General features: G+C 34.5%; 1 protein-coding gene across 1 annotated transcript in view; it reads left to right on the forward strand.

The window, feature by feature from the left end:
• Positions 1-19,318, forward strand: part of Trhde (thyrotropin releasing hormone degrading enzyme) — a 367,467-nt gene that overhangs the window by 185,804 nt on the left and 162,345 nt on the right. Inside the window, exon 5 of the mRNA XM_047548697.1 lies at positions 1,325-1,438. Within this exon, the coding sequence (XP_047404653.1) occupies positions 1,325-1,438 (114 nt within the window). The remainder of the gene's footprint in view (positions 1-1,324; positions 1,439-19,318) is intronic.

Consider the following 19,318-nt stretch of genomic DNA (forward strand, 5'->3'; position numbering starts at 1 on the left):
TAGTTTAAAATGTGTTTGAATGTCATCTACATATTAAAAGCTGTGTTTTATTTTTGTTCAATTAGAGGTCCCTGAGAGGAACTGATACCTGAGTATCCATATTAAGACACTTAGTCACCACATTCTCTACTGTGACTCTTAAAGCTGTTCATAATCTGGTACTTACCTGCCTTTCAGGACTTTTCCATACTTCCAGCCTCATGGGTTCTCCTGTTTCTTAAATAGCTCATTCCCAAGTAGGGTCTTTACATCACCGGTTACTTACATCTGCCTGGGATCCTCTTACCCAGGGCCTTCTCAGGGCTGTCCCCTTCTTACCATTAAAGTCTAAATTCAAATGTCAACTACTAACATTCTTTTTGCTTTCACAATCTAAAGCACTCCCTTCTCCATTCCTATAATACTTTATTAAGATCTGAAATTGTGTTGTTCATTTCTTTTTCTTTTTATTGTCTACCTCACTTCATCTCCCTGCTTCCACAACAAATTTTCAGCTTCATGAAAAGGGAATTATTTAACTTTTCATCCCTGAATCTCAAATCTCTAGGATAGCTTCCAGCATATAATGTACTTTTTTTTTTTTATGAAAAAAATTCCTTAATATTTCCTAAAGGAAGTATGGGTTTCAGAGCATTGCATCATAATTTAATCAAAACACCAGTGAAAAATTTCAACGTTATTTTTCATGAAGCCATCTTAGAGTTTTGGGTCCTGCCCTTGGTTATCTTGGAAGCATGGAGGGTCAGGTGTGGAGGACCCTCACAGCCTTTAGTTGGAGCAGTTGGCCAGTGTTGCCTCTTGAATTGCCTCTGCCACTAGAGGGCGATGCTTTCACGCCTCCTGTGGTGAGTCACTCACTATCTCTGAAGGCAGTATTTTGTATATGAGGCCGTCTCAGTTGGAGGACTTTCTGTATTTCAGCAGCCCTTTATCAATCCTAATTTCTGTTCGTTAATTCCAATTTTTCCCTTGTAGGGCCACAAGAAACAAAACTTTTCTTCTACATAATAAGCCTTCGTACATTTGAAGACAGCCTCCATCAATGTTTTTCTCCTGACTCCTTTCTTCTCCAAGTTAAATATTCTTGTCACGTTCCCTGATCATTCTTTTCTGTTCTTCTCTGAATGCATTTATAAAACACTAGCGTGGCCCAAGTAGTCAAATAAATCAATATAGTCTTGCCACAACACATTTGAAGATCACAAAATCAATTGGGGAATGACTTCCAGTTATGATAATCATTGTTTAATATATTTAATTTTCGATAAAGTCATTCCCAGATAGATGTGATTTTATCTGATGCCCATTCATTTTGTTACTGCAGTGGTTTGGTGACCTCGTGACTCCTGTGTGGTGGGAAGATGTGTGGCTGAAGGAAGGTTTTGCTCACTACTTTGAATTTGTGGGTACAGACTACCTCTACCCTGGCTGGAACATGGTAAGCACACTTTTCTCTAATCATCTGGAATCCCCAGAGGAGGTTGATCTGGTGCCACGTTAGGCTTATATTATCATTAGAGGTGACTGAAAAGCATTGTCTGTCATTTATCTATCCAATAAAGAAAAACTAACAAAAAATTAAATGTTATTATTTGAAAACAACCACCTTTTATTTATTAGAAACTAAATAGAGTCTGACTTGCTATAGATTGATTTCAAAATGTTACCATTTATCTAAATGAAAATATTTTAGATTGTGGTATTTTATAATGAAGACAAATCATCCTCAAAACAGAGAAGTCAGTTATAATTAATAAGCAATATTTTAAATGAAACAGGACATTTCAATGTGTAGAAAGATGAGTACTTATTATTTCTTCCAAGAGAAGAAACGCATAAATTAGCTAAAATTTTTGATGAAATATTTTTGTAGATATATGTATATTAGAATTAAAATACTTAGAGGTCACTAAGTTTATGAAGAGTTGTGTACATTATACATGTGTTCTAGGAGACTATATGGACATCTGAACCTGAAGTTGGGTTTGTAGTACCTGAAACTGTGATGCTTTAAGGCATCCTGGAAGAAAAAGTGGAGGGAGGATGTGACTTTTGTGTCTTTTTATGTTAGTTTTTCATTTTATGTAAGCTTTCATTATTCAATAAGTGACTAGCAATTATATGTTGTTTTAGAATTCAAATTTTAAAATTTATTTTAAGTGATAGCATTAAATTAAGTAAAAATTGCAGTGCATTCACATTTAGCTTTTAGAAGCTCAAATTTCACCTGTGATTTAGCATAGGAATTTTAAACTCCTTTTTTGAGGTAAAATGCTACACATATTTAATGTATACAACTTGATGAATCTAGAGATAATTTTGTAGCCATGAAACATCACCACAAGCTATGCCATAAATATACTCATCACCTTTAAAATTTCCTCCTACTCTCTTTATTACTTTGATCATCATTTTGTGATAAGAACATTTAACATAAGATCTACCCTCCTAGCAAATTGTTAAATGCATAGTACAGTATTGCTGGCTATAGGCCCTATGATGCTCAACAGCTCTCTGGGACTTACTCATCTTGCACAACTGAAACTTTGTACCCTTCGTTTAATATTCTTTGTTTCCTCCTCCTCTAGCCTCTGGTAACCATCTCTCCTTCTATTAATTGGACTGTTTTAGCATCTTCATATAAGTGAGATTTTGTAATGCTCATTCTTCCATAACTGGCTTATTGCATGTAATGTCATATCCATGCATAATGTTATGTCCTCAAGGTTCATCCATGTTGTCATTAATGGCAGGATTTTCTTCTTCTTTTTTAATGTATGTATCGTGTTTTCTTTATCCATTCATCCATCAGTGGTTGGATTGCTTCTGTGTGTTCGTATATTTTTATTTTGCTCTCTTTTGGTGTTCTAAATCACTAACAATGGATGATTATTTAGTTGTCACCATTCCAAGTCGGATTTGAAGAGCAAGTAAACCAAAATGAAACATGAAGTCATCTGTAAGTCATCATATAACTCTCTACCATAAATTCAACTGACCACTGCAGAATAAAAAATGTGAGCAGTTTTACAGAGGAAAAGTTACAATGGTAATACTGTGTCAATATGTTTTAATTATGTACTTGCAGTTTTGACAACAGCAGTATGATTGTATGTACATTATTTTGTATGTATGGATGGATAGATGATGCAATTTAAAAAATCTAACTTGAAGTGTTTTATTAAGGCATTAATTAAAAATGCCATTAAAGAACTTTGGAAAAAACCTCTAATACCATGCAATATTATATCAAGTATTCTTTAATTGATGTAAAATTTCTAAACTTAAATGTTTAAGATTTCCAAAACATTTTTAACATTATCTTTTGAGTTTTAGGTGATTTTGAACCAATTTAAAATTTTTATTTAATTTTCATTTATTTACTGATTTCTAATTTTCATTATGTCTCACTATGAAAAGCTCTTATTACAAATATTTTTCACATATAGATAAGTTTTTTAAGCTCATTTTAACTCAGCTATTTGTGGTAAAAATATTCCTATTAATCATTATGAAAAATGTATCTTATATTAAAAAGTAATCAGCAGTATTATACAGGGGCTAAAATCTGAGAGCTTTTGATGGTTTTAAGCATGGCTCTATATCCTCAGTTTTAATGTCTTTTTACTGGATTTTGTCTTTGAATAATTTTGTTGTTGTTTTCATCATTTTATTAGTTTAATTGTAAATGTAGGATTTCTAGAGATTTTGCAAAATATATTGAAAATGATCAGAGTATAATAACATGAAATTTTTGTCCTTTATTATAAGCCGGACAGTGTACTGGAAATAAATAATCCTTGGGGTGATTAAGATATGATTTTATTTACTATAAATCTATATATGATAATTAAGAAATAGAAATTAATGATGGCACAATTATAGTGATACAGAAGGTTCACAAATGAAGAAGTAGAAAACAGACTCCATCACATTTAGCTAAACAATTAATAGTAAAAAGGAACAAGTGTTGCTGTAGTGTCTATGTTTGGATTGTAAAGATCACAAATACTTTCTGATCTTTGATAGCTTTTGATTTTCAGCCACTTCCTTTATTTAGTTTGGGGAATGTCTCTGTACAATAAAACCTATACTGAGAAACTCCATAATCCAAGTGTCCTCCTTATATCATTAATGTCTTCTTTGTAAATAAATCTTTAAGAATGTTAGCCACCTAAATAAGAGAGGATTGTTCAGTGACCATGAGGCTGTACTAGCACTATTTTTCATAATGGTATCAGCTAAAGAGTGAGAGCCATTCAATAGAGTAAGGGTGATTACTGTGTCAGTATCAACTCACACTCGTGTGATGTGCACAGAAGCTTCTTGCAAGTTCTAGTACATGGAAGCTTGGGCTTCACTGGAGCTGAACCTAAAACAGAAAAAACAGAAGTTGGGCTCATGTCAGGAGTAAAGAAATTCAGGGAGTTGACCTCCTTTGCCTCTAATCTCTAAAACAGTGCTTTTATCATTTTTCGACACCGGGGCTCAAACACTGAAATACAGTTTCAATTTGCTAGGGAGATTACTATGGCAATCTACTTCCCATGGAACAGCAATAAAGAAGACCAGAATTACATGACACTTTTAGGAAGCTCCTGCTCTGATTTAAACTGAGGTACTCACCTTGCTAACTGTTAGTAAAATCCTAGGTTGCTGTACGTTTGTGCCTGTGTGGTTTTGGAGCCAGTTTCTAATACAGAAGTAATCAATTTTTACATTAAAAATACTACATGGAATACAAACTTTTGTGATAATGTTTTCCCCAGAAAACTAATCAAGTTTACATTTTGTAAATATGGGTCTTTGTAGGTAATAAGGTGTAAGATCAGGAGATTGGATTAGAAATAAGAAACTTAGATTCTAAGAAAACCATTTCACCTCATTCACCCTTACCATTTGAAAAATAGGACAATTATACTGACTTAGTAAGCTCCCATAATTCTTGTGAGGTGTTTGAAACCTGTGAGAAGGCATTATGGGTCTGGACACTGAGTACTCTATTAGAAAGGGGCACTGATTTTATGTAGAGATGCACTAATGTTTCCAACTCCAGTGATTCATTTGACATCCTAGAATTATATATATATATATATATATTACATATATATATATATTACAAAATAAATTCTGTAAACTTTGGGTCTAGATTCAGTCTCACCAAAGCAATTTTTATCTATACTGGCAATATGGACAATTCTATAGGCACGTAAGCCCTAGATAATGTTTCATTCATCAAACATCAATATCATTAAAAACAGCTTTCTCAGTTTAGGGCTAAAGACACCTTTCATGGGGCAAGATGTCTTCTTGCTTGATGTTATTTTGCAAAAGTTGACTGTTAGCAACACATGATTGGATGGATCAAGTTCCTGTATGCTACTAATGGCAGTCCTATGAAATCTTATTATGTTTCTTTAAGAGTGATAAAAGGAGAGGCTTAACACAACCTGCTATTTTTCAATAACTCTTGATCATTTTCATTGGACAAAAAAATCCGTAACAAAATAATTTTTATACAGGAAAAGGGTGCACAGTACAATGCTTCTATAAAGAACTTATTTATAGATTCAGTGCTGATATGGGCCACATCACACCCCCATGCATATGGTATAGTTTTTTCTTTAGAATTTGCATAGTCTATATTATAGGTGCCTCCTTCTGTCTCCTGAACATGGCATTGTGAGGAAGAGCTTCTATAGTGAGACTCAATAAACATAAGTGTGTGTTCTTTTATTAAAGGGAATGGAATGTTAAAGAGCCTCCCATGGCAGGAACATTGGGCTGGGGATGTAACTGAATGGTAGAATTCTTGCTTGGCATGCATAAGGCCCTGGGTTCCATCCCGAGCACTTCAAATGAATAAATAAATGAGTAATTTAAAATTTATCTCACATTATACATTGATCAAATTGTACATTATTTTATATGTCAAATTATGCAAAGTTACACATTGACAAAATTTTCAGACTGGGAATTTTCCCTTAATTTTTGTAAGAACCCTGGAATTCATGTGACTAGATATTGTCTATGTTAAATACTAAAAATATCTCAAATTGTATTGCCTAAAATTTAACAGATGTACTTGATTGTCTCTATCATGGACAGAACCAAAATAGGAAAGCTGAATTCTGCTATTAAACTGGTAATATGCTCTAACAAAAACTGTTAGAATATAATGGTGTTGGAATAAAATCATCCTTAATTATTAAACTATTTTATTTTCATTCAAAAAAAGTTGAGAAAACTGTTAGATAACTGAAATATCATTTATTGAGTTAAAATTATTTTCTGGTTTAAGTTTAAAGGCATATTGGCTAATCATTCTAAACCATCATAAACATTCTACAGTTCAAAGAGACAAAAATAGAAGAGTAGAGAGAAAAGAATTTGGTCTAGGTAAATGTTTTACTTGTTTAGCTATTCATTTCTTAAATCCATCTTTGGTTCAATGTTGGTAGGCAAAAATTCTTACACATACTTTAAAAAGTTGTTTAATATACATTCTGACATTAGTTGGTGAATTGGCATTATTGTATATTAAGTCTTAAAATCAAAATATAATTGTTCATATGGGGCCAGAGATAGAATATCCGAGAATTAAAAAAATGATTGGCTTATTTCTTTTAGCATGATATTTCCAAATAACCAAAGGCTGAATGTTTTCCCTGATAAGTGGAGGATGATATATAATGGGGATGGGCGTGGGGAATGAGAGAATGATGGGGGAACTTTAGAATATGTAGAAGAAAATGGGAGGGATGGGGGTATGAAAGATGGAATGAGACAGACATCATTACTCTATGTACATGTATGATTACATGAATGGTGTGAATCCACATCGTGTACAACCAGAGAAACAAAATGTTGTACCCCATTTGTGAACAATGAATTAAAATGCAGTCTGTAAAAATAAAAAAAAAAAAAGATTTTTGAATCTTACCTTGTAAGTACTGAATAGTAAGTAAATGTATGTATTTATACTCTTGGTTTTCCATAGAGTTGTGTTTGTCTGTTAAGATCAAAGTCTTCATATGGTATCTGGCTCTTTGCAAGTAACCAGTTAGAAAGTGATTGATTGTTTTTAACTGGTTGATGATATTTTATTCTCAAATTACTCTCACTTATTGAATGTGAAAAATTTAAAAGGTTTCTTCCAGCTAGTCCCAAGGGTCCATTGTCTGTTTGATCCTGTTCAGTAGCTTAAAAGTAACACTTACCTTGACTGACTAGAAGGACAGTAGAAGGAGTACCTGCTTCCTCTTGGGGTCCCAGCCTTTAAAACGGATCTCTTCTTTGTGTTTCCTCTTTCTCCTTCCATCCTCCCTACTCTGCAAACATTTTTTTTTCCAGCTGAAAGCATAGACATTTTTAAAGGCTAAAAATATTTTATTTGTCCCATTGAAGAAGAAATGCAGAACTCCAGCTCCCTATTCTGGGAGAAAGGGCCACTTTTCCCTTAACATTATTGATTAGAGCATTTTTGGTGTTGGTAGATAAAGAACTTGTAACAAAGACAAAGAAAGTACAAAGTTGCAAGAGCTGCAATGAGAACAGCAGCTAATGCTGTTAAAGGAAAGTGCCTGGAGTTTCATATCTGCACTCAAAGTACAGGAGGGAGCCTGATGTGTCTTGATGTACCCTAATGCCCCACATCTTGAGGATTAGACTAGAACCCAAAGAGAGCACAAATTAGGATAATCCAAAAGCAATATGTGTGTTAAGCAGGCTGAGACTTGGATTCTACTCAAAATGAAAAGATATTAAGAATTTCTAGCAAGGAATTACTGTTAAAACAGCAGCTGCATCTGTTACACTACCGCCTTAAAATTGCCCTCAGTGCCGCAGCCGGGCATGGTGGCGCACACCTGTAATCCCAGCAGCTCAGGGGACTGAGGCAGGAGGATTGCAAGTTCAAAGCCAGCCTCAGCAAAGCAAGGTGCTAAGCAACTCAGTGAGACCCTGTTTCTAAATAAAATATGAAAAAGGACTGGGGATGTGGCTCAATGCTTGAGTACCCCTGAGTTCAACCCCTGGCACCCTCATCCCCACAAAACAAATTGCCCTCAGTGCAACTAATACAATAAAAAATTGTGCTAATGTTTTCCTCTTTTTAGGATTAACTGTTCTTTTTATAAAATATTTTGGTTAACACCCCTTTAAGGGCATCTGCTAGAAAAAATAAGAAGTTAGGTCAGACTATCATCTGTTAATTGTTGAAGTATATTAACTGATGTAGAAATTAATAGCATAAATACATTTTAAAACTTAAACTATAAATTAAGAATATTGAAACATCCATACTTTTGTAACTTTTTGTAAGTAAAAAAAAAATAAGAGTCAATACTGGTTTTTCAGTTGTTGGAAAAGGAATCTTTTTGAAGAGCTTCAATGTTATCAAGATGTATTAAGTCTCATTTTGGAAGAATAGCTGTCTTGCTAAGTAATGTATTTTTAGAAAGGGAAAAGAAAACAAGAAATTCATTAGTATTCATATATATTCACATATATTTCTATATTCAGGTAAGTATCTGGGATTTTTTTAGTTGCATCACATCACATTTTTTTTCTATATTGGTTTTTAAAATTTAAAACCTGACTGCAAATTGAAAATTTCATACTTGTTCTTAAAGGATGATTTTTTAAAAAGCAAAGTCATTTTGTTCAGAAAGACATTGTTTCATGTTTTGTATACTTTAAACCTAGAGATAAAAGATAAATGAGCATTCCCTGTGGAATAAAGCATTGCTTCTGAAGACCGTGTTTGGATTTACATGGTGTCAAGGTTTTTCTACATTTCCTTAGGAATTTCAAATTTATAGGATTAGACAGTTTCAAAGAAGAAAACTCTTAATGAATCTAAAGCCTAGCAATAATGCAGGGCTGTTCTTTCTCATGTCTAGAAAAATCACAGGGGAAACCAACTTATTCTTTCCCTTTTAAAGTAAGAGCTGTTTGTAAGCAGAATATTTTGGTTTGCTAAAAAACTGTCATATGTCCCTTGATAAACCCTCAAATTTATAATGCCAAAAAATTATACCAAAATGATAAAATGTTCTCTTAGGCATCTTTGTTCTCAAATATAATATTGGCCATAACAGAGCATACCACTAGTTTATCTGTCCCTTCCACTGCCCCTGGTAAAAATGTTATCTTCCCATAATATATGAATTGTACAGCATCTGATATTATTCATCATTTTCCCAGATAAAGATGAATTTGCTTTGCAAAGCCCCTAACATGAACACAACCAAAGCTGGGGACTCAGAGGGCAACTCAAGAATAATTCATTAGTTTCTAAATTATTAATCATCCTTAACCAGACAGCTATATGTTTTAAAAGACATTAGAACACAACTCATTTCTAAGCAAGGAGTGACTGTCTCAGTCCATAACACTTTATGAGGTTTCCCCCCCACACACAACTTTTTGTCAAGGTTACTGTAATACTGTTCAGATGTTACTAGACAAGAATGTCAGAAATGAAAGTGGCAAGTTCGAATGATCAAATAGAAACTTGCAAAAGAACTTTCTGTGAAGAGAAAATAAAAAGAGATAATCTGAGATTGATGAAGCTACCTGGGTTGCTCCTGGACCAGGTGTAATAATACCGGCCCCCTGAAGCATTTTCTGTGTATCAGTAAGCACTTTACATGTGCTACCTCACAGTGAAATAGCATTAAGACATTCTGCTAGGTGCCTGGAGAGCGTACACCTTCTCCATTGTCTTTGTTCTCAAAGCTAAGGAGTATCATATTGACTAGACTACCATTCAGGCAGCTCTCCTCAGCCCTGAATCTAAAAAACATCCTTTGGCAGAACAGGTTTTGACACTGAGCTGAATAACCTCCACAGATCTACCATTCACAAATTTAAGTAAGCCCCTTTTGAACAGTTTTATATCTTTAGCTTTTTATCTCTTTCTGGGATTGATGAAATAAAATTCCAGTGATTGGAGTCTTATTTTTGTCAGTTTGTGTCATACTGGCCTTTAAAAATGAAGATATGTGGCAAGGCTTTCTCTTCCTGGGAACCTGCTTCAAGAACACCTGTGTCCAATTAATTCCTTTAATCATTTTATTTTCTCTTCTGCAGATTTTATTTATAGTTCAGTGATGCTGTTCTTAAGTGCTGCTAACAGCATACTAGCTCAATAATTTTGTATAAATTAGTTTGCTGTATTGCTACGGCTTTTTGCCTTTCTACTCATTCACACATTTCATTCATTCTATTTATCTCAGTCAAAGATTTAACAAGCACCTAAAATGAGCCATTCGTTGTGTTAATTTCTATGGAATAAAACTGATGGTAATATTAGTAGGGAACTGCTGTATCTCCGTTTCTTAAATACACTGTATTTTATCATTAGTGTGGTGGTTTCAGTATGGGAAAGTTTGGAATTTTTCTTTTCTTTTTTCTTTTGGCTTTTAGCTGACCAACCATGCCCTGGTCAACAGTTATTTTGTTTGTGAAGTAGTTCAAAAACACAGAGCCATGACCTCATTCAGAGTCTTCATATTCATAGAGACATTCTGAAAATAAAATGTGGCCCAGTAAGTCTTAGAGAATCAGCCAAAGCATGGAATAATAAGGGCAATTAGCTACTAATTATCATTTTTATACTGCCTGGCTCAAATATGTTCTCCAGTGTTTACTCAGGTTTACTTAGTTATAATAGCCATTCCTTTTATTTAGATGTTGAGTATCTTTCCCTTCAGATTAATTCTGCTTTTGAGTCCTGTTTCATTCTCTAGACTACACAGGTGCTTGGAAGATAGGTATGTACTTTGAAAAGCAGATTTCTGTTACTTTTGTTGTAATGGGAAGGGTCGTAGTAGGTTGGTTTGTTTTCATCTAAATATTATCTACTTTCTAAGTTGTTTAATGAAAGACAAACCAAATTTAGGTGGATTGCCTCTTCAGAACACAATCTGACATTAACTTAACTACACAATGGTCCAATGTGAAGTGCCAACCACCTGACCACCATTTATGAAGAAACAAACGAGGCAAAATCTCTACACCAAGTTTGTTGCCCTGCTTGTAAGACAGCAAGGAGCTTTGCTTGAAATCTTTGATTTCTTTGTGAGTTGACAGGTCATATCATTCACCAGGCCTGAAAATATTTGGCTTCTCACAACAAAATAATATTTTTCTATTTGTTGCTAAGCACTGTGCTGGTGACTTTTGTCACCTCAATGGTCAATTATCTCCAGGGATTAATCTCTATTGACTTGTTGATTCTCAACTATTTAACAAACATTTATTGGATGTTCATTTTTGCTGGTTTTTCTGTTAGGGATGGGTACCACTCAGGTGAGGATAAAATACCTATGTCCTCAAAGCCTTTCAGATCCATTTCACCAATTTAGTTTGATTATTTTTATCAAAGTAATGTCACTTTTAGTTTCCCAGAATGAAGCTTAATTCCTCTTTTCTACGTGTCCCATGGGTTAACTTTTTGGCTTTCTGTTACTTCATAGCTGTCTAAGATGCCTGAAATACCCACGCTGCCAATGTTAGGGGATAGTTTTAAGAATTGAAGAAGTTTCATTTATTTCTATCATTTTTGCCAGTATTACTGTTACTATTAGATACTTAGTATAATCATTATTTTAAAGGTCCAAAAATTGTTTTCCAGTAAAGCATATTATGAATTATATATTAAAATGCTAGTGAGAGTAATGAAATTGCTTTTCCACGATACTTCCGGATACACCTATTGCCTTTCTGAATGAGTTTTGGGGTATTAATATTCGAATACTTTTGCACTTTATAAATAGAATTCTAGTTCAGAATTTTGCTTCACTCTTCTGAATAGTGAAGGTTTCCTCTACTAATCATACATTTTATGATTATGACTATTATGATAGTTTACTTTTAGTGTAGTATATATATAGAGAGAGTGTCCTTCAGTGCTCTGTATGACCAGCAGGATTTTTTTTCCTATGGTTTATTAAATCTTGCAAATAAAAAAAAAAGATGCTTTTTATCTTCATTGGAAAGATAAAGATGTCTCTGATCTGACAAGTGTAAAGTTTTTACAAGATTAGTTTATTTGATGGACTGACCATTTGTATGACAAAATATCAAAGCTAAATTATAAACAAATGTGATAGTTAATGGAATTCATTCATCAAATTAATAAGAATTTTGTTACAGAATTAAGGTCATTTGAACTATTATTTATTTCACAAATTAAAATAACATACAGTGAATTAGCCATTTGGAAGCCATGTTAATAACTTCTGGGAGTTGAGTAGCTCATCCTTGGAATTCTTCCAGATCTGAATGTTATGAGAGTTTCCATTAGAATTTAAACAGAAATGGAATCTGTTTGAAATGATTAGTCAATATGCATTTTAAAAAATACTCTGGATTACATCATCAATCACATATTAAAAGAGTTTATTTGTGTCTTTAAATATCAGAGACTTGTGGATGTGAGAAATGAATGTGTATCTTTTTCAATTTTGATAGGCATATTTGACTTTATTAAAATGTCTTATTAATTTGTCAAAAAGTTAAGCACAGAGAGGAAAATATTCTTATTGCCAAAGTAGAGAGAGGGTTATTGAAAAGATAAAGATATTATTTTAAAGGTCTAAAAATTGTTTTCTAGTGAAGCATTTTTTGAATTATATATCAAAATAATATATAAAGGAAGATATATCTCACAGAAGATAAAGGAAGTTTTATCTCACAGAAACTTGCCATCTATGGGTAGGATCCTGATGTGACATTCTGTAGAAGAACAGGAATGAGTTCATGCTAACTAGCAAAGGAGAGGAAGTTGGTTTCCCTCAGTAGCTGGAAGGCTGCATCAGGTTAAGGACTGTCATCTCACATCATTTCTCAGCGGTCAACCCAAAGTGTAACATATATTAAGTGTTCAGTAATACATATCTGGCCCAAAATTTTTAAAAAACATGAAACAAAGGTTACCAGATAATTTATGAGAGATTATAATAGTTTGTGTTAATATTGGGAACTCATTCATTGAAGTAAAATAGCATCTTGAGATTAGAAACAGATTATATTAGAAATTATAACATTGATTGGAGGGATAGAGGGACTAATCATATTAAGGGAAATAAGCCAGACACAGAAAAATCAGGGATTGGATGTTTTCTTATATGCAGATGCTAGAGTAAAATAAGGAAAATAAAGGGAGGGTGGGTGTCCCATGAAAGTAGGAGGTCAGTGCAATGGAGGAAGGGGACCAAGGGGGATTGAGGAGTGACAGGAAAAGGGGGAACTGTGGAATGAAATTGACTTAAATTATGCTATGTATGTATACAAATAAACCACATTGAATTCCACCTTTATATGTAACTGTAAAGAATGCACCAATTAAAAAAAAAACAAATAGAAGGAAGACCAGTAGAGTAGAGGAAGGGGGACAGAGGGAGGGAGGAATGGAGGTAAAGAGGAAGAACTGGGATTGAAATAGAGAAAATTATATTCCATCATGCATGATTATGTCAAAACAAACCCCACTAGAATGTATAACTATAATCCACTAATGAAAACACTAAAAAGGAATCGATTATATTAGAAATTAGAGTAGAAATATATGAAAACAACATTGGGTAAGTGAAAGAAAATACAGGGAAAGATGTCAAGAAATCTACCAAGATAAAGAGAAACTAAATAACATGCATGTTTTAAGTGGTTTATATGAAAACACATGGCATACGGGGATTATTCACAATAATTTTAGCATGAGTTACATAATCAGGCAGCCTGTTTGTAATGATTGACACATTCGTGATTATTCTGTAAGAGCCAGGATTACCATAATTAATGAAAATGTGAGTGCTAGTAACTTTTGCTATGTCAACCATGCCGAATCTTCAGGGTTCTTGAGTACGTCTGCAGAAGGTTCAGAATGTGGTTGTATATAGTGCAATATGTTTTGTGTTCCATCTTAGCATTTTCTCTTGGCCTGTCACATCTTGGATAATATGAGACATGACACTTTCAGCTTGGATATTAAAAACACAACATCAGGCAGCTGAAGGATGTAGTCGCTGAAGAGACTCACAGTTTAACCCACTTTCTCTGAGTTATGATTGATGAAAGAGTATCTTGGCTCACAAAGACATGTACAGGGGGTTATCTGGGATTATAAGAGGCTTATAAAATCATCCAAGATATTCTTATAGAAATATAATTGCCTTTTAGTTTACACATTGATTAAGGTTTCTTAGAGAATTTGTGGTTTGGCAGTGGATGACAAGCATTGAGAGTTGAAAGAAATAAGAACATATGGTACACATTAGTTCAGTTACTTAGTATAAGGTTTGTGAAATCACAGAATAAATGTTGTACCAATAGAAATCTGTCTGGAGCCTGGAGGCTTGTGATCATGTAACATCTCTTGTGAAAGGTTATGTAAATAGATACAGAGGTAAATTTTTCAGTAGAGCACTTGTTTCATTGTAGACATTCATGGTGATTCCTTTAAAAATCATTCATCAGTGCTTACTGTGTCTATGTGTTTTTGCACAAGTTTGACTTTAATTTGTAAATGAACTACTTTGGCAAGCTGCACATGGAAGTCCTTATTAATGTCTTGGGCATGTGTATTTTTAGATATGAGATTTCGAAATGTTAATTTTGAAGTACATTGCTATATAAAAACAACGTTTGTTTTCATTCTTTTATTTCTTCTATTGATATGATTTAGTTGTGTATAAAATATTAACTGCTCAGTCAAATGATGATATAATTTTTCACCAGCAAATCTAGCTACGTTTCAACTGGAAAGCTTAAAATATTTTGGGCAATTTAGAACTTTGTAAAAAAGTAGGCTGATGATATAAAATTTGTTGAGTAAAGTTCTTTTAATATTATAGGAAACTCGCAGTCCAAATAATTTCTAATTTTCATAAATATGGAATTGCAGTGTAGGGTTACAAAATTTGAAAATTGCAACTTTACAGTGATACCATTTCACATGGATAAAGCCTTGCGGATATTTTCCCCCCAATATATTTACTTTTCTTGTTTGAATTCTTGATCATATTTGTTGGGTTTTTAACCTGTTATGATTTGAATAGTTCAGGAGAAACAAGAATAAAGACCCAACTGATCCACTCACACCTGTATCCCTCCTTCTAGCCTGCTATAAGCAAAGGGGTTTGGTTTAGCGTGGACTCATGTGACATTTTGTTTAGCCCATAGGATATTAAAGGTCTTTATCACATGATGGTATAGGTTTTTGGACAGATAAAACACAAGACATTCTTCATTCTCTTTATGATGGATGGATCATGGATATTGAAATCATGTTAATGTCAACTCCCTTAGCTCTACTGAAGCTAATATCCACCATCGAGTGGCATTAATGAGTTGTACATGTATGTTGTCCACACTGTTAAGGAGCTGCTTAGATACAGGAATTGTGTCTTGGTCGTGTTTCCCTAGGATCTAACACAGGATCCCCAGGAAGTAAACACGTGAAATTAGATTGTGTTGTTCAAATTATTTCAGTCAGACATTTGTGTTGGTTTGAGTTCAAAGATTAGAAAAGTGTTTTTATCTCTATCCAAGAGGATATTGTGAATGTGAAACAGTACTAAGACATTGCTTTACATAAACAAATTAAAATACTGAAAAAAAAACCTTGCATCTATTTGGATATGTTTATGTATATCTTAGTACAAATCTATATCTATATCTGTATTTGTGTTTACACCCATATTTAATTTATACATCTTGGGATTCCAAAGTAAATGCTTTGTCTGATCACAAGCGATCACCACAAAATTGAACTCAGTTTTAGAGAATTAATTGGTGTGATATTCTGTGATCACAGAGATTTAGGCCATATTGTGTGTTATTTGTTCAGAGTTACCCCATATTGTCTGATCACTCTGTTTCAGGTTGCTCGTCACTGCAGTGCACTTTATCATTTTTTTATTCAGACTTCCTCTCCAAGTGTAGGTCTGATGATGTCACTTCCTCACTTCAGCTTCCTAACTTGTCATCCGTCCTTGATGCTTTTGTTCTTGTCTTCCTCCCTTGTGATCATCACTGGTAATTCATTCTCTGCTTTTTGCCACATGGAACTCTGTAGGCCCCTTAAGAAACCATGCTGAAAGTTCTCCACAACATTTCCCACTTTTCCCTCTCTGTCCAAAATGTCCTTTTCTGCCATTTCTTTCTCGAAAACTCAAATCAACATAAAAATTCAATTTAAACCATCACCTCAAAAGCTTTTCCTACCCTCCCTCAGGCGGAACAAATCACAGCCCCTCTGTGTGTAGTCACAGTACATCCTGAACCTGCTTCCATTTTTATATACAGCAAGTTGTGTTTTAATAATTGCTTTCATCTTTGTTTCTCCTTCTACTATTCTGAAGTCTTGGACTATAGAACCTTTGTATCGCTCTCTGTCCTCAGTACTAGGCGTGTCATCTGGGACATAGTAGGAGCTTAATGACTGTATGTAGAACTAATGCACTTATTTAATGTTCACAATCACTTCTGTTTACAAAAGAGGGTGCTGAGGACTGAGAAAAATGTTTGAGTACCTTGCTCAAGTCATAGTCTAGTAAGTGGCAGGTATGTTTCTTCCAGTCAAGGGCTCTTTCATCAATGTTGCAACAGTGTGCCTGTCTTTTCAGGACTGTTGATATTCAAATCCATCCCCCTAGAAAATATTGAGTCCTGTGACTGCTGTGATGTAACCCACATCTACCTTGGGATTTTTTTTTTCTACTTTCTCCATGCCCATGAAGACTTCACCATTACTTGAATTAGCTTGGTCTTGGCTCTCATCCTCCTTGCCTCTGGTTTGATGTATCTGTCTTTGATCTTGATTCACACTGCTCTCTGATTTTATTTTTGTCTTTCTTTTCTGATGACACAAAATATCTACCTGGTATTGCTATTCACTGAAATCAGTCAGCCTTCCTATAGGAACTTGCCTACATCTTTATCTAAACTCCTTGTCTTTCCACCTGGCACCAGTGACTGGCTAGACCAGCCATATTCTCTTTTAATCTCTCAGATGGATGGGTTCAGCAGAAGCCATCATGAGACATCAGGGACTATAATTTCTCAGATTTATTTAATGCTGTGATAAAAATGCTTAACTTCCTTCACATGTACTACTAGATGCTGATGTATGAAATGCCAAAATTATAAAAATGCTTTAAGCCTGAATTCCTTCTGAGACTTCATGTACATTTCCATACCAACTCCTATGCCTTGCCACAGGAATTTGGCACCTGCCTCTTACCTTAAACCCAAGCTTTTACTTCCAGTTGCTCACAGCACATCCTATTTTGCATGTTCACTGTCACTTTCCTCGCAATAGGTCTGAAACTGATTTTTTTAAATTTGTCTGACAAATCACACCTTTTGCACTCCTCCATTTTCTGCCAATAGTTCCCCCACCTTTTAAATGTAAAATTCCATCAACTCTGAAAGCCATGTAGTTATTTCTGAGTTGTTCCTCTCTATTATGCCAGGGGACCGAGACAAAAAGCATCCAGGTTGTTGATCTCTCAGATCCAACTGTCCTTCAGCAACATCTTGTTCTAATACACCGACACCATAACCCCTCTGTAGGATGGTCACTTCCTGTCTCCTGGCTCTACATACATCAAGCCACCCCGTACAACACAGATAAGGCAATTTTCCTGAGATACTCCATGTGTTATGTCATTATGCCTGCTACTGCCCATTTACTAAGGCCAAACTCTTCAACCTGGTAATTGAGGATTCAAACAGTGTCTATTTCTGCATGTTTCCTCTATCCTGGATGTGCCCTTTTATAGCTGCTTCCTCCTTTCATCTGAGGAACCCCTCATCCTTCAACAGCTCACTTTAATGTCACCTCCTCTGTGAAGCCTTTCTGAACTAATTAATCATTTCATCCTCTGTGTTTTGTAGCATCCATCATATTTTAATACAGTTTGCTATTTATCGGTCTATTATACTTTATCTTCTACTCTTGAGTTCTTTAAAGTTAAGAACTAGGTTGTAGTCATCTATTTATTCCCCAAATGTAGCACTATATTTGGTATACAGTAGGAATTTGATATATATTTATTAAGGAATGAAGGAGTAAATCAAATAATGGCTTGATGATGTTCATTATCAACTTTGCATATTACTCTCATTTTCTTTATTTTTCCAAAATACCTTTCAACAGCTCTCCAAAAATTCACAGTATATATTTTTGAAAATAGTTGAAAACAAAATGATATGTTTGATATTCTTATAAGTGTGTAAATGAAAGTACATGTGCAACAATGTCTAGGTTAAGATGGTAGGAATTAGGTTACTGCTAACATTGAACTTCTTTATTTTATTACTATTATTATTAGTAGTGGTAATAGTACTGGGAATTGAATCCGGGACACTTTACCACTGAGCTACATCCCCAGTTTCTTTGTTCCTATTATTTTTATTTTGAGACAAGGTCTCTCTGCATCTGACCTGGAACTTGGGATCCTCCTGTCTCGGCCTCCAGAGTTGCTGGTATTATAGGCATGTGCCACCACGCTTGGCTGAATCGCTTTTAAACAGACTTTAAAGTTCTTCACTTTGTCTTATTGTGCTAATTTTTGAAAATGGTAGATCACTGATCATGGCAACCTTAAAATTTGGAGTAAATAGTCAGATGGTAATTATCAAGAATGCAATAATAAATGTTGGTGAGGATATGGGGGGAAAGGCGCATTCATACATTATTTGTGGGACTGCAAATTAGTGCTACCACCTTGGAAATCAGTATGGAGATTCCTCAAAAAATTAGGAATGAAACCACCATAGGACCCAGTGATTCCACTCCTTGTTATATATATCCTGAAGATCTAAAACCAGCATACTGTAGGGAAGCAGTCTCATCCATGTTTATAGCAGCACAATTCACAGTAGCCAAGCTATAGAACCAAACTAGGTATCTGTCAACAGATGAATGGAAAAAGATGTGGTGTACATACACAATGGAGTTTTACTCAGTGATAAAGAATGAAATTACGGCATTTGCAGTTAATGGATGGAACTGGAGACCATTATACAAAGTGAAGTAAGCCTGTCAAAGTCAAAGGTTGAATGCTTTCTTTGACATGTGGAAGCTAGACCAAAGTAGAAAGGAAAAAAAAAATGTAAAGGTAATGGTTGGGGAGCAGGGGGATTCCATGAATATAGAAGAGAGGTCAGCAGAGTAGAGGAAAGGGGTTGAGAGGGAGGGAGGGGTGATAGGAAAAGGGAAGAATGGTGAAATGAATCTGACCACACTTAACCTATGTACATATATGAATATACCACAGTGAATCTTACTTTTATGTATATCCAC

Source organism: Sciurus carolinensis, chromosome 4, assembly GCF_902686445.1.
Source record: "Sciurus carolinensis chromosome 4, mSciCar1.2, whole genome shotgun sequence".
In the NCBI taxonomy this organism is placed as follows: Eukaryota; Metazoa; Chordata; class Mammalia; order Rodentia; family Sciuridae; genus Sciurus; species Sciurus carolinensis.